This window comes from Megachile rotundata, chromosome 6, assembly GCF_050947335.1.
Source record: "Megachile rotundata isolate GNS110a chromosome 6, iyMegRotu1, whole genome shotgun sequence".
Classification (NCBI taxonomy): domain Eukaryota; kingdom Metazoa; phylum Arthropoda; class Insecta; order Hymenoptera; family Megachilidae; genus Megachile; species Megachile rotundata.
The window spans coordinates 3,019,240-3,035,655 of NC_134988.1; the positions used below are offsets into that span (position 1 = coordinate 3,019,240).

At 34.6% G+C, this 16,416-nt stretch overlaps 2 protein-coding genes across 2 annotated transcripts; both read left to right on the forward strand.

The window, feature by feature from the left end:
• Positions 1–15,883, forward strand: LOC105664286 (uncharacterized). Its single transcript, XM_076532722.1, has 4 exons — positions 1–301; positions 2,532–2,694; positions 7,004–7,082; positions 7,352–15,883. The coding sequence occupies exon 4, from the start codon at positions 8,836–8,838 to the stop codon at positions 14,197–14,199; it is 5,364 nt and encodes a 1,787-aa protein (XP_076388837.1). The 5' UTR covers positions 1–301; positions 2,532–2,694; positions 7,004–7,082; positions 7,352–8,835; the 3' UTR covers positions 14,200–15,883.
• LOC105661841 (uncharacterized) lies at positions 298–2,353 on the forward strand. The gene is made up of 2 exons (XM_012279964.2): positions 298–1,880; positions 1,957–2,353. The coding sequence occupies exon 1, from the start codon at positions 542–544 to the stop codon at positions 1,877–1,879; it is 1,338 nt and encodes a 445-aa protein (XP_012135354.1). The 5' UTR covers positions 298–541; the 3' UTR covers position 1,880; positions 1,957–2,353.
• Positions 15,884–16,416: the final 533 nt, after the last annotated feature.

A 16,416-nucleotide genomic window follows, 5' to 3' on the forward strand; every position in this document is an offset into this window, starting at 1 on the left:
ATCTAGTGATTTTCTCTACTCTTAACTTACCCACATCCTAAATTCCCTAGACCACGGACGGTAAACGCAACAAATATGTTTGACTAGTTTTTCAGTATTGTTTGACCAAAATTTTTAATTGGCAATCCTGATATACATTCTTGTTTCACCGGCATGACGCTACGCGCTCAGTTTTTTCAAAGTATTCTGCTAATACATATTCAGTTAACGTTTTTTTGATATAGCAATTATAACTGTTTAATTTGACAGTTTACTTTTATTTTACTATGTCTAATGTCAGAATTCAGATTTTTAGTTTAGTGTTAGTAATATTTTGTAAAAGAATGTAGTATTTAAATTAAATTTTAGTGGTAAATATTAGTGTGAGAGTATAGTGGTAGTGTTTTTTCATAGTTTCTTTATAATTTTCTTACAATTTTTATAATACATTTAGTTGTGTAGTTGTTATAGCATTTTCGTTATAATTTTGCAAATTTCTTATCACTTTATATTTTTATTGTTATAATTTTATTATTGTGAAATTAAATATCTGGTTGCAATTATGAAACGAAAACGAGGCCAAACAATACATAGCGAAGCCCGAAATATAATCCGCAATGTAATACGAAAATGCGATGAAGAAGCACGTAAAGGTCAGTTCCTTTATCCACTTCAGCAAGCAAATCTCCGTGCTTCAGAATATGTGGGAGTATCTGTTAGAACTATCAGCCGTATCCGAAAGGAGGACTCAATGATTGGAGAAGATGAATCGCTACCATCACCAGGAAAGAAACGTCCAAAAAGTGATGATAACAAATTTCATTGCTCGATTGAGGACCAAACAATTATCAGAAACACTATTTATGATTTTTATACGATAATGAAAGTTATGCCAACAGGCAATAAATTATTATCGGCCATCCAAGAGAAGATCGATTTTCCATGGGCAGTAACAAGTCTTTATAGATTACTTAAACGTATGGGATTTACATGGAAAAAAACCCATAGCATTAGAAGGGTATTAGTCGAAAATCCAAATATTGTAGGATTGAGATCAAAATATCTAGAAGCAATGGAATATCATAGAAATCAAAATAAGAGTATAGTTTACATTGGCGAAACATGTGTGGATAATATCGCATGTTTTCATCAGTGCTGGGAAGGTCAGGACAATTTAAAAACTACAAAAATTACCAACCCACCACATAGATGCAATATTGTTCATGCTGCAGGGAAGGATGGTTTCATAAAGGGAACAGATTTAATATTCGAATCTTGTTCAACAACTGATGACTACCGCAGACAAATGATAGCAGCAAATTTTGAAAAATGGTTTACTGAAAAATTGTTGCCTAATATCCCTCCAAAATCTGTGATAGTTATGGGTGACATTCCTTATCATTTAGATCAACTGAAAAAACCACCTTCAAAATATTCTGCAAAGAAAGAAGTAATCCAATGGTTAACAGAAAATAATATTCCACATGGATCTGACATGAGAAAATATCAATTGTTCGAACTCGTGGAAAGTAACAAAAAATTAGAGAAAAGTTCTAAAGTGGATGAATTATTAAAACTACATGAGCACATTATATTACGAATACCACCACATATGCATGACTTGAACCCTATGGATTTGGCTTGGTCTCAAATAAGATGTAAAATACAAGAAAGTAATACATTCCTATTAGCAAACAATGATTTAAAAGCAGATGTGATTGAGGCAATTAATGAAGTAAAACTGGCAGATTGGCAAAGTTTCTGGACACACATAGAACAATTGGAGACAGAATATTTGCAAAAAGACAGAATAATAGAAGAAACTATAGATAATTTAGGAATCATGAGTAGTGACTCAGAAAGTGAGTCTGAAAGGAGTACATCGTCTGAGGATGAGTAAGGTAAGAAAATGTATGCATTTTTAAAATTTTTATTGATATAGTGTTCACTGATAACAATTCAAATTATTTTTAACAGGGTAATTCAAGAAATCAAGGACTCTGGCTGGAATGGACTATTTAATATGTTTGCTACTAGTACCATATATATACAACACTTTCGTTTTTCCCAAAGAAGGTTTTAAATAGTTGTTTCATATACTTTAAAACAGATAAAAATTAAATGTCCAACTGAGAACTAGTAGAGAACATGTTAAATTTTGTATGTATGCATGTGTGTGTTTATATCTTTAAAGAATGTATTAAATATTTATTTTGTACATGTATAAGTAGTAGATATGTATATATTAAATATTGAATGTATATATGTACATGTAAGTAATGTATATGTTAAGTATTAATTTTATACCTTTTTTTTCCATAATACTTAAATACGTGTTCATAGTGTAAATGTATATTAAACTATTATTAAAATATTATATTTTTTTTATTATCGATTGTTCGAAATACTAACTAAGAACCGTACTAAGTCATGATTGTTATAAAAAGAAACTCGTAAAGTTAGTAGTAATACATTACTGAACATATGAGAAAAAATGAAAAAAGTTTTTCGTTATGTTTGTTAGTAGTGATATTTTGTATTCTCTTATATAGACTTATACAAATAGACTACATGTTTCGCAAGAAAAGTTGAATCCGAATCACATCACAGAGAGAGGGATGATTAAAGGACAATATGGTTACTATCAGAGCTGAATATATCACTAGGCAAAATAGATCTGCCTAAAATCCAGCAAAATCAATGGCTTGCATAGAGGTATTTGTCATTAATTTATTTTAAAAATTCTTTGATATGAGATCGTTATTGAAAAGCTTTTGTATAGCAAAGTTAAAAAAATCTTTAATTCCTTAAAATAATTTAATAAATATTGTTTTTACTTTTATTTTGTTTTTTTTTTGTAATGATAAACTGAAATAGTAGAAATTATGACTTGTGATTTGTTCAATAAGTGGTTTAAATTGTGGATTATTTAATAAGTAATGTGCTAATTTTTATTTCTATAAGAACAGTTTCGACTTTCATTTTGTTGACTCGTGAGCAAAATAGTCAATTTTTATATTGAAAGCTACTTTCGAAAATGCTCACTTCACACGCAGACTTCACGGCGAATGAATATTTGAAAATGTTGGATAGTGAATACTATCTTAAAGTTCCATGTAACATTTATTATATTTACTAATACAACTATGAATATTTTAAGGTATAAGTTTGTGAATTTTATCGGACGGCACGTAGAGGATTATTTTAATGTTGTTCGTATGCTAGTATGTTTGTATCTGTTCTTTCTCGCAAAAATTTCTGTCGACATTAACTTGTTCTTATAGTGGGGCTTTTTCTAACAACGGTTCTGATTGGTGATTCGAAATTTTCTTGAGTTTGGGGAAATGACATACATTTGGCGGGGACTACCGTTAGCCTCAGGTAGGTTCTCTGGAGCTTCTATGTTTAGGGCGGTTGAGATTGTACATTTTTTAACTTTCCTAGGTGTGTAAAACCGGTGACCTTTTTTATGGCATCTGTAAGGGTAATCATGTATATTATTGAATTTTTTGACTTTATGATTTTAGAAGGTTTCCTCGAAATATGTTTTTCAATTGCCCTACCTGGATGGTTAATTTTTGTTACCTTGAGAGGTCACAGGTCACTTTAACGACTTACAAATTTGTATAATATTTGTTACGCAGTAACACATTTATTTGTTTAGTGTTGGAAAGCTGTAGACATGGCCATGCTTACTATCATAGATATACATGAATATACATATGTATAACAGCGAAGAGACCCGGATGATTGTTGAAAGCATCAACACTCTATAGGTAATTTTTTTTTCAATATTGCTAATTGTATACAGATGAGAAACGTTATCAAGGTGTTACACGTGAATTTTAATAAAATTTACATTGGTAGTAGCTTTTTGTAAGTTAATTAACGCGTATTCTTTTCTATCTACTAATATTCATGTTTGAGAGCGTGAAAACAGCTCTCAAAGTTACGGGTTAAAAACACATTTTCTTAAATATTTCGGAAACTAAAGGGTGTAGAAGGGTGCTTTTTTTTGAACTGTGTATTTTTGGGTAAAGAATTTAGTTCATTATAAAAATTTAGAGAGAAACTAATTTAAAAATGATAAGAAACTCTGTTTCGTTAAAGATAACATACATCTTTTATGTTCCATTACTAGTTATCATATAAACAATAGTTTGCGAAAAAAAAAGAAAATAAAGAACATTTCGCAAAGAGTTTTTTAATTTTTATTCGTTCTTAATTATTTCTTATCAAGGAAGATCACAAAGAAATGTATATTTTCTATTTTCCACCTATAACTACAATTTTTTTCTTAAATCGAAAATTATTTTAGAGAATTTCTATAAATTATAGCAGGAACAGTTTATTTATTATGTGTAATTATGCGAAAATAAAATGTTGATTAAGGCTTTCATATTAATTGCTGTTTATTCAGAAATATTACTTTTCCGTCAAAGTTTCCTTTTTGTATCTTAGGTCTTTCATCGATAAGCGTTTGCGATTTAATTGAAATAAAAATATTTAATATTGAATAGTGAGGAATTAATGTACGAGGGTTGTCCGTAAAATAAGGTTCACAATGAAAAACATGTTTATTGGCATTGAGTAATATGTTTTTGGAAAGCTTAGACTTAACCCTATTTTTCGACGCAATCGCCGTTCAGATCAATGCATTTTTGCATGAGGTGCACCATCTTTTTTATGCCCGCATCATAGAACTCTCCGCCACGCCGCGAAGGTAGCTTAGAACGGATGGCCGTCCACAACGCTGTTCGTCATGGACATCTGTACGTCCGTCTTTGAATTTTCTGCACCATTTTCGCACGTGCTTTACGCTCATACACTTTTTTCCGTAGATTTCACATAATTGGCGATGAATGTCAATTATTATTGACAAGGATTATTATTATTATCATATCATTATTAACTTTGTATTAATTGCAATGTAACTTTCTTTTTTATGAAAATATATGTATAAATTCTGTGAATGTGCTATCATTTCGCCGGCACTATTTGTATATTTCTTCTGCTTGCTCAAAAACATAGCAAGGTCAACCATATTTACTAAGAAGTTCCTTCTCTCGGCCATGTAACAATTAGAATGGTATGTATTACATTAAAAAATTCTAAGTAGATTTCAAAAAATTAAAGATAGCACACATGTGCTATCTTTTTGTCCGGGGGTATAGGAGAGTTATGTTTCTATAATTTTTTGTGTAATTTGACTCTTTTGTCTTTCTTAGATTTAGGCATGTCCTTAAGCAGTGTCTTTCGAATAGTCTTACTTCTTCCATCTTATTGTTAGGGATATTATACCAAATTGGACTCGCGTATGTTAATATTGGCCGTATCAGAGCTGAGTAGCAGAGGATTTTGACGTTATTATTTAGGTATTTGGAAGGGAATAATCTTGACAGAGCTTTGTATGCTCTTTTTGCTTTATTTAGTTGATTGTGGATGTGTGTGAAATATTTGAGTTGAGTGTCCAGTGTTACATCTAAGTATTTAACCGTTTGTTTGTGTGGGATGAGTGTTTATGAGTGCGTTGATTCTTTAAGCTGGAAGTTTTTCCAGCTCTGTTTTGTGTTTCTGGTGGCGTGTTTTAGCAATGGCCGGAACAATATTGTTTCACATTTATTTATATTTATTTTTAGTTTCCAGTTATTGAAATATGTGTTTATTCTTTCGAAGAGGGATTGCAGAGCTTGATGAATTTCTGTGGATTTTTTTCCTATGAAGTATATGATTAGATCATCTGCAAAGGCTATGGCTTTTAGGTTTTCTGTGTTAAGAGTGAATAGTTTTAGGAGTGCAGCTGTGTAAATGTTGAATAGAATTGGTGAAGTTACTGTGCCTTGTTGTAGTCTGTTTGTGATTGTGAAAGTTTTTGATTGGAGTTTACCTTCTTGTACTATAAATTTTTTATTGTTTATCATGCTCCAGATGATTTTGATCAGGTGTGATGGATATTTGTATTTGTGTAATTTGTACAGGAGCCCTTTGTGCCATACCGTGTCAAAGGCTTTTTCCAGGTCTATGAGGCAGGCTCCTACACATAAGTTGTTATTTAGTGCTTCATTGATGTCGGTGGTTAGTTTGTGTATTGCGTGAATGGTGGACGATCTGTATCGGAATCCGAATTGGTATGGCGGTAATATGTTGTGTGCTTCCGTGTGTGCTGATATTTGTCTATGTAGAATTTTTTCGAAAACTTTACTTATATTAGGGAGTAGGCTAATAGGTCTGTAGTTAGCAGGGTTATCGGTATCTTTTCCTCTTTTTTTTAATGCTATTGTTTTTGCTGTTTTCCAGATTACTGGGAAATATCCGTTGTTTATTTACCTGGCAGATTTTTGAGCACTGTAATAGGAATTCTGTTAAAACTGGCTGATTTTTTGTTATTCGTTTTTTTAAGAATATTCTTTATTTCAAGTTGACATATGAAGGCATTCGTGGGAATTTCGGACGTGGGACTGTATACTGGTGATTGCGTTGAGAAGGTTGTTATGGTTTTTTGTGTCGAAGCCTCTTCCATGAGATTTTTTTCGATGGTGTCTGTTTTATTTTCTATTATTGATTTAAGTTGCGGGTTGCCTAAATGGTTGTTTTGGTTGTGCGTTATTTCGAAGTGGGCTCCTAATACATTGAGTTTATTTTGTGTATCTGTTATTGTGAAGGTGTTATTGTTTGGTGTTAGTAATGTAGTATCTATTTCTGCTGTTTGTATGAGGAGTTGGTTGTTTTTATTGATTGTGAGATTTTCTGTTTGAGAGGTGGTGCTTTTTGTTTTAAATATATTGTTGATTTGCTGGAAAGGATTTGTGGGACCTTTCAGAGCAATTTGTGTGATTTTATCTTTCCAGTGTGTGTTAATTGATTTTTTAAATTCTGCTCCTATTTGTGTTTTTATGTCTTTGAGGGGGCCTTGGATCTTATTGTTTAGTTGGGTGGATGAGTGATCATTGAAATTATTTATTTTGTGTAATTGGTTTAGTAGGTAATTTTTGTTTTTTTGCAAGTTTTTTATTTTCTTATTTAGGTATATTTCTGAGGAGTTCGGTGTTTTGCGTGTTGGAATGCGAGAACCGGTGTATCCTGACTAGTATGGTCGTTGGCTGGTAACTATAATTTTAGATTTCCAATACCACCATACAATATAAATATAATACATTATATTTATAACAAATTTGAAAATTTTCTATATGTATTATGACATTGATTAATATGGAAGTGGTTAAACTTTATTTTGGAATACACAAAATTTTTTTTTACAGTTTAGTAAATTTTGATGTAACAAACAATAACAAACAATTATGAGTTTAATACAATCGTTAGTGATACAACAAGTATGAGCAGGAAATGGAATATATAATAATGTGATTAAAAGTATGTTTCAGCTGATTTTCCCTTGTACTGTATCATTCGATAAGTTACCGACAGCCACAAACGTAGACCAAGATTCAATTTTATATCTCAATCGGGGTTGTAATTACCTGCGAAATCTGGATTATCGAATTTCATCATATTATTTCTATTTGTAACACGTAAAAATGTCGAAAAAAATTAAAAATATTATACATGTCATAAAGTGTAGGAAAGAAATTTTTTTTCATTACAAATCTGACGTGTAGAAAGGAAAAAACTTTAAAAAATACTAAAAGATACAAATTTCATATCGAAACTTATTCACAGAACCCAACAGTTACATAAATTTTTGTTACATAAAAGCGTAAAAACATACAACGATTTTCTGCATTTACTTTGTGTTTGGACTTGTATTTTAGAAAGTTCGTAAATTATGAACATTGTAAAATTCACACGTGCAACCCAGGACGAGGACTTATTGTAGTTAGGAATAATTTATTAGCTTAGGAAAACATCGCTTAAAAACTAAATGGTTTTAGTGGGCCATAAATTTGGCCATCTGTACTTAGTCAGGATGGGTCATGGGGTGCTCGGCTTCAGGGTGAAGTGTTTGGGACTTTCTAGCCGCGCCACTTATGCTGTATCTGAGGGACCAGAGGCGTGGATTTTTTAACGAATAGCGAAAGAGATGACCGCCCTTTTGTTGAACAGGAACGCAAGAAATCACCCAATCACAGAAGTCGCCCCCATTGACAGCCCTCCAAAAAAAGTTAATAAAAGGACTGTTTTTCGGAAGATAGGACAGAATATCTCAGAATCGTTAAGAATCGTACAGAACAATTTAAGAACCTTGTTAATCACGTCGCGCGGATTCGTGACAGAATATCGGACACAGGCGTACTCCTGTCATTCACAATTTTTTATGAGCGAACTCTCGAACAATTTATAGTTGTTAATTTATTGAAACTTGGTTGTAATTTTTACAAGTTTTTAGTTTTAAATTAAAGAACTTTTACACAGTGCATCTCGATATTTACTTAAAATTTCCGGGTGCACAAACATTGGTCCTTCGAGCCGGATCGGAAAGAACGAACTTTGAATCAACTGTGCGTGATCAGTGATTATTATCGAACAATCATTATTATTATATTGTGACACAACAAGGATAGTCATTAGAATATAAATCATTTGAATGTACAATTGGACTTTGCATAATACAAGAACTGAACTGTTTTGAAGGACTGTGACATTTTGTGAACTTTGATTAAATTAGTGAATTTGAATCTTGTGTTGATACGACGAGACACATCAAGTATCAGCATATCCAGCACCTACTCTACAGACCTATTGGACGAGGATAGAACGCAGCACAGCAGGTAGCAGAAATCAGCAGCCAGCAGCAAGGCCAGCCTGATTTCACCATCGTAAACTCGGTGAGTCTCCGATTTATTTCCTTTCTTCTCCTATTTTTCCTAATCCGCGGCTTGTGTTATAAAACTGTATACAATGGAAGCTCTAAAGAAAATGAGGGCAACAGTCAAATCAGCTTTAACGCGGTTCAACAATTATTTAGACACGTTTACAACACTGTCAGATATTGAGGACTTACAGTCACGGTTAAATAAAGCCATTCCGTTATTGGATAAATTTGAAGCTATACAAGAGGAAATAGATTCACTAGATGAAGTTGATTTAGATGAAACCGTTCGAACGCGTGAAGACTTTGAACGTGAGAAACAGTTACGCGAAGAAGAGGAAATAAAAACATTCGAAGACAGCTACCATAAGGCAATTGCCAAAGCAAAACGATTTATAAACAGTAGGCAATCCATTTTACCTTCTTCGGGATCGGTATCTCGGAGTGCTACCGAATCGCCAGCACTTCATGCAGAAGCAGGCCCAATAGGGGTTAGTCTTCCAAAATTAGTATTGCCAACATTTGATGGCACGGTCAGTAATTGGATCAAGTTTCGTGATACATTTAAATCATTAATCCACGAACATACGGGACTGAGCAATATTCAAAAATTTCACTATTTGAATTCAGCATTGACTGGAGATGCTGCGCGCACTATAGAGGCTCTAGGTGTTTCAGAAGCGAATTATTTGTTAGCTTGGGAGGGGTTAAAGTCTCGTTATGAAGATCCGAACACTTTAATTCACCACCATGTTCAAGCACTATTCGAAGCTCCCGTTTTGACACGCGATTCAACATATTCGGAATTGCGACAGTTGGTAGATAACACGAATAATCACCTACTTGCATTAAGAACGTTAGGAAAGAAAACTGAATACTGGGACCCGTTAATCATTTACTTATTAACATCGAAATTGAATATTTACATGAAACGCGAATGGGGAAGAACATTGGCGAATTCGACAACAGAGCCAACCTTCAAAGAGTTCAGCAATTTTCTGGAAAGGCATATCAAATTTTTGCAAAATTCTGAGACTGATAAAATAAAATTTAATGATGTTAAAATTAAAAAGGTTAATGTACAATCAATTCCGACAAAGTTAAAGCAAGTGAAAACATACACAACAGTCGCGAACAAAAAGGCATGTATTGTTTGTAAAGGGACACATCCGATTTACACGTGCGAAGTTTTCAAGGGTATGCCGACGGCCGCTCGTTTGCAGAAAATCAGGGAACATCAGTTATGTTTTAATTGTTTGGGTGATGGTTACAGAAATCGAGAGTGTACCTTCGGACCTTGCCGAAAGTGCGGCAAGAAGCATAATTCTCTGATTCATTTAGACAACCCAAGTGTAAATACCACAGGGTCGTTGCAGGTACAAGTTACAGGTGCTCCTACTGAAGGTTTAAAGCAGGTAGAAAATTCCACGCAACCGAGCGAAGGCACGTCAAGTCCTTCAGAGGTAATAAAACAATCATTAACAGCTCGCGTCATACAAAAAGGGACAAAGGTTACAATATTATCTACAGCCAAATTATATATTTATGATTGCCGTGGACAAAGGCATGAATGTAGAGCACTTTTGGACTCAGGATCTGAACCGCATATTATGACTACCGCATTATTCAATCGTTTAGGACTTTCAAAAACAAGAAGCAACCTCGCACTTACGGGTATTGAACAAGGATCGGTACACGTAAATTATGTAGCCACAACGAAAATCGGTTCCCGGACTACTAACTTCTCAGCAACCATCACTTGTGTTGTATTAGACAAAATAAGCAGTAATATTCCCAGTACACATATTAACACAACGGATATACAGATACCAAAGGGTTTGGAATTGGCTGATCCAGCTTATAATTGTTCTGGACCAGTAGATTTAATTATAGGTGCTTCATTGTTTTTGCGACTCCTTTCAGTAGGGCAAATCTTCATTAAAGATACTGAATTAGTTCTCCATAAAACTGTACTTGGATGGATTATTGCCGGGAATATATGTCTCAATTCTCCGAGGAAATTAGTATGTAATTTAGTTAAGAATCAAGATTTAGATAATCAACTTGAACGTTTTTGGAAGCTGGAGCATTGTTTTATACCAACTAATTCAACCACAAAAACAAAGGACTATAGTGAACAACATTTTATTCAAAGTGCAAAACGAGATGAAACCGGACGTTTCATAGTTAGCATCCCATTTAAGAATAATGTATCAGAATTAGGAGATTCTCTGAAAGGAGCAGAAAAAAGAGTCTATGCCATGGAACGGAAACTATCAAAAAATCCAGAACTCAAGAAACAATATACCGCCTTTATGGAAGAATACGAAGCACTTGGACACATGACTGAAATATCGCCATCGAAGTACACAAATACATCGCATTTTTATTTACCACATCACGCAGTCGTTAAGGAAGACAGTACAACAACCAAGCTACGTGTTGTTTTTGATGGCTCGTCGAAGAGTTCCTCATCATTGTCACTTAACGATGTGCAACACATTGGACCAACAGTACAGGATGATCTTTTTACAATATTGGTACGGTTTAGGAAACATAGTTTTGTATTATCCGCGGACATTGCAAAAATGTACAGGCAGATTTTGGTTAACGAGCGTGATAGAGCATTCCAATTAATTTTATGGCGATCAGACATCAACACGCCAATGAAATATTACGAATTGAATACCGTGACTTATGGCACGGCTTCTGCACCATTTTTAGCAACGCGTTGTTTACAACAACTGAGCGACGAATTAAGGGAAAAGGATCCAGTTACAAGTCATGTTATACGTCATGATTTTTATGTGGACGACTTGTTAACTGGCACGGATAGCGTTGATGACGCAATTAGATTAAAAACTAATTTATCGAACACTCTGAGTTCAGCAGGGTTTGAATTAAGGAAATGGGCCAGTAACGACCTTCGCCTTGTAACAGGCAATAAGAACGCCCCCAAGGAGGCAATTCCTTTGTTGGATAAGGACCCCAAAACGCTAGGATTATTTTGGGATCCTGCTACTGATGTACTGAAATACAATGTAAAGTACCTAGATCATAAAAGAATTACCAAACGTACTGTAACGTCGATAATAGCGCAGATATTCGATCCTCTTGGACTTGTTGGTCCAATTGTAATTAAGGCAAAAATTATATTGCAGAAATTATGGGAACTCCGACTTGATTGGGATGAATCTCTGCCTCAGGAGCTACATACATTGTGGCAAAGTATTTATAAGGAATTAAGAAATATTAATAATATAAGCATACAGCGTCATGTTATAGATAAGAACGTTAGTCAGTTACAGTTTCATGGATTTTGCGATGCTTCAGAATCGGCATATGGAGCATGTATTTATATTCGAACTCGAACTAGGAATAATAAATTTATAGTTCATTTATTATGTGCGAAATCGAGAGTAGCACCGTTAAAGGCGACAACATTACCACGTCTGGAGCTTTCTGGTGCTCTATTATTGGCACAATTAGCACGGAAAGTATCTCAGGCATACAATTTGCATCCAGACCAGTGGTATTATTGGTCAGACTCAATGATTGTATTATCTTGGATAAGGGCACCAAGCAATAAGTGGAAAACTTTTGTGGCCAATAGAATTGCTGAAATACAAGAACTCACGAATGACAATTGGAACCATGTTGAATCTTCAAGGAATCCAGCAGATTTAATTTCTAGAGGTGTAAACGCAACTGAATTAATCAAGGCAGATATTTGGTGGAATGGTCCCACATATTTGTCACAAGACGAAGATAAATGGCCAGTTTCTAAAGACATACAGTTAATAGATGCGCCAGAAGAAAAGCAAAAGGTGCTGCGCATTCAGGTCAATGAAGAAATTCAAAGTGAAATACAGATGAACCAAAATCGAGATGGGATACATACATCAGAATTCTTTGATAGGTTTTCGTCATTTACTCGACTTATTCGAGTAACAGCATATATAATCAGATTTTATAAGAACTGTAGAGCGGGAATCCATGAAGGTCAACGAACATTGAACAACAAGAGGCACAATAAAAATAACGGGCATGAAGTTTTAAAAACCGAGGAATTGAAACTAGCAATGACACAGGTACTAAAAATGGCACAATCGCACGAATTTTCGAAGGAGATTACTGATTTAAAAAAAGGAGCTAAAATTTTAAATAATCGGCTGATTCATTTAAACCCATTTATTGATAAGGATGGTATAATGAGAGTTGGAGGTCGATTGGATAACGCGTACATTCCATTTAATCAGAAACATCCTATTATTCTTTCTGGAAATCATAGATTAACGTACTTAATAATTAATTATGAACACCAACGGTTACTACATGCAGGATGTCAAGCAGTGTTGTCATCGATAAGACGTACATATTGGCCTCTCGCAGGCAGGAATTTAGTTAAAAAGATTTTACGCCAATGTATGACTTGTTTCCGAGCAAAACCAACTGACTCTAAATACGTTATGGGCAATTTACCGACAGCTAGAGTATTACCAGCACGTCCCTTTTACAGTTGTGGAGTGGACTATGCAGGTCCTTTTTTATTGAAGGAAGGGGCTCGTGCACGTGTTTCTGTAAAATCTTATATTTGTATTTTTGTTTGCTTTGTCACTAAAGCAGTTCATATAGAGTTAGCACGCGATTTGTCTACAGAAGCATTCCTTAATTGCCTCAGAAGATTTATTTCACGTCGTGGTAAATGTAAACACATATATTCAGACAATGGCAAAAACTTTGTTGGTGCAAGGAATGAACTAGTAAAATTAATTACTATAAATGAAGGATTTCAAAGTGAAATAACGCAATTTTTATCCAATGAACAGATTGAATGGCACTTTATTCCACCATACGCACCTCATTTTGGTGGACTATGGGAAAGCGCAGTGAAGTCTGCGAAATACCATTTAAAGCGTGTGATAGGGGAAACACGTCTTACCTACGAAGAATTTTATACAATAATAACACAAGTCGAAGCTTGCCTTAATTCCCGCCCATTATCTCCTTTATCAAACGATCCAAATGATTTAACCCCATTAACTCCCGGACATTTCCTTATCGGAGATTCATTAATGAGTTTTCCACAGGAGGATTTGCACGATATCAAAATAACTCGTTTAAATAGGTATCAGCATGTACAACAAATGTTCCAACACTTTTGGAATAGATGGCAAAAGGAATATTTGCCACAACTGCAGGCACGAACTAAGTGGTTCAAAAATGCACCCAACGCACTCAAAATTGGTACCATGGTCCTCATACGGGAAGATAATATACCACCTATGCAGTGGCCATTAGGACGCATCACCGAGTGTCACCGTGGAAAGGACGACATCGTACGTGTAGTGTCTGTGCGTCTTCCTCGAGGCATTGTTAAAAGACCTGTTTCACGAGTTTGTGTTTTGCCGTTTGAACAAAGTGACAATACAGAACATTGCATTGAGGACTAAGATTATTAACATTTTAGTAGACTTCAAGTGAACAGTGGATTGATACATATATGATAGCACTTTGTTATTTTGTGTTAAAGACATTTTGTAGAATGTTTAGAATTATCAGTAGAATATATGTGTGATGTATGTATGTGTAGATTATATTGAAGGATGCTCCTTCAAGGCGGGCGGAATGTTTGGACTTGTATTTTAGAAAGTTCGTAAATTGTGAACATTGTAAAATTCACACGTGCAACCCAGGACGAGGACTTATTGTAGTTAGGAATAATTTATTAGCTTAGGAAAACATCGCTTAAAAACTAAATGGTTTTAGTGGGCCATAAATTTGGCCATCTGTACTTAGTCAGGATGGGTCATGGGGTGCTCGGCTTCAGGGTGAAGTGTTTGGGACTTTCTAGCCGCGCCACTTATGCTGTATCTGAGGGACCAGAGGCGTGGATTTTTTAACGAATAGCGAAAGAGATGACCGTCCTTTTGCTAAACAGGAACGCAAGAAATCACCCAATCACAGAAGTCGCCCCCATTGACAGCCCTCCAAAAAAAGTTAATAAAAGGACTGTTTTTCGGAAGATAGGACAGAATATCTCAGAATCGTTAAGAATCGTACAGAACAATTTAAGAACCTTGTTAATCACGTCGCGCGGACTCGTGACAGAATATCGGACACAGGCGTACTCCTGTCATTCACAATTTTTTATGAGCGAACTCTCGAACAATTTATAGTTGTTAATTTATTGAAACTTGGTTGTAATTTTTACACTCATAGCTACTTTGCCTTTAAGACTTTATTTTTGCGCCGATTCTTACAACTTAGAATTTATTTTGGTTTATTGTATTGCGATGTTACTTTCTAATTTTTTGGTTTACCTAGTGATTAGGTTAGCTTCCAATAAGTGTTGCATTGATGTTTATTCTTAGTCTAATTTAGGAATTACATTGTCACAAGTATTCTTATTCTAGCACTAAAACATAAAGCTAAAAATCTTAAGGGGTAAAACCATTCTAGAGCTCGAAAAAAGATCTAAATTTGACAATTTATTTTGGACGAACGACAGACGGAAAAGAATTTATTTTCAAAGGGTTTATTTAACATATATTGAACTACGACAAAATAATTTTTTATTGTCATTCTCGTACAAAATGGAGGCGACAGAAAGATTGGCGGAAACAGCTTTTGTAAAAACACTCCCACGGGAGGACAAAAAAAAATAAAAAATCGAAAGAATTTATAATCTATATACAATTGGCTATGGAAGTACGTAGAGGTTTTTTGATTAATCAATTTTTGTAGAAGTTATGCTGTTTTTAATAAATGAATCGACTTTTTGAATAAACGGCTACGTACTTCCACAGACAATATTGTTGTGAAGCTACTGTAAAAATTTCAATTCAATCCATGCAATAGTCACCGAGAAATCCGTCCTCCCAGTATGAAGAAACTGATTTCGAGGAAAACGCGTTTGAAGTTTTATGAACATTTTAATCCTTAAATTCTCTGTTCACCGCTAATCTGCAATGCCTGTACCATACATTTGGTTATCGAAATCAGTGTTTGCCACCTCCACTAGTTTTCTGGATGCTTCTGTTTGTTTTTTAGGTAACAAGTAAACTTATTATTTTAAATGATAACAATAATATAAAAGCGATGAATTGCAGCATACCGCGCGAGTACTCACAATGAGAACATACCTCTTGAAACCATACAAATGTGCGTCTCTCTCCAAAGAACAAAAAATATTCAACTATTGGTTAAGCCTTGTCCGTCACACAGTTGAAAACGCGTTTAGAATTTCGTCCATAAGTTTCCGAATTTTCCATACGAAAATATCATGCGCCTCGTCAGTCACGGATTGTTGGGTCCTCCATAATTGGATACGCAAAACATCGAATAGAAACACTGCGGCACAAACGGTCACTTGCGAAAGTAATTATGGGGGAAAAACATGGCCTCTTTCACCACCCGCAAGGGCAGAAGCAAGCAGCATGGCGGCACGGTTCTTTTGCGGTAGAATGAAAGATTTCGTTAATGGTGAGGGAACGGTGCCATGGTAGGAGTATAAGGTGTATTGACACTTATTTTTGTAAAAATAGCGTAATGTATAAATATTGTACATAACCATTAATTTGCGTAATGTTTTTTAGTTTCTAAGTACTCTATATTTTTATTGTAAATATTTTTAAGAGAATGTTGCTATGTGTACGCATGTGTGCGTA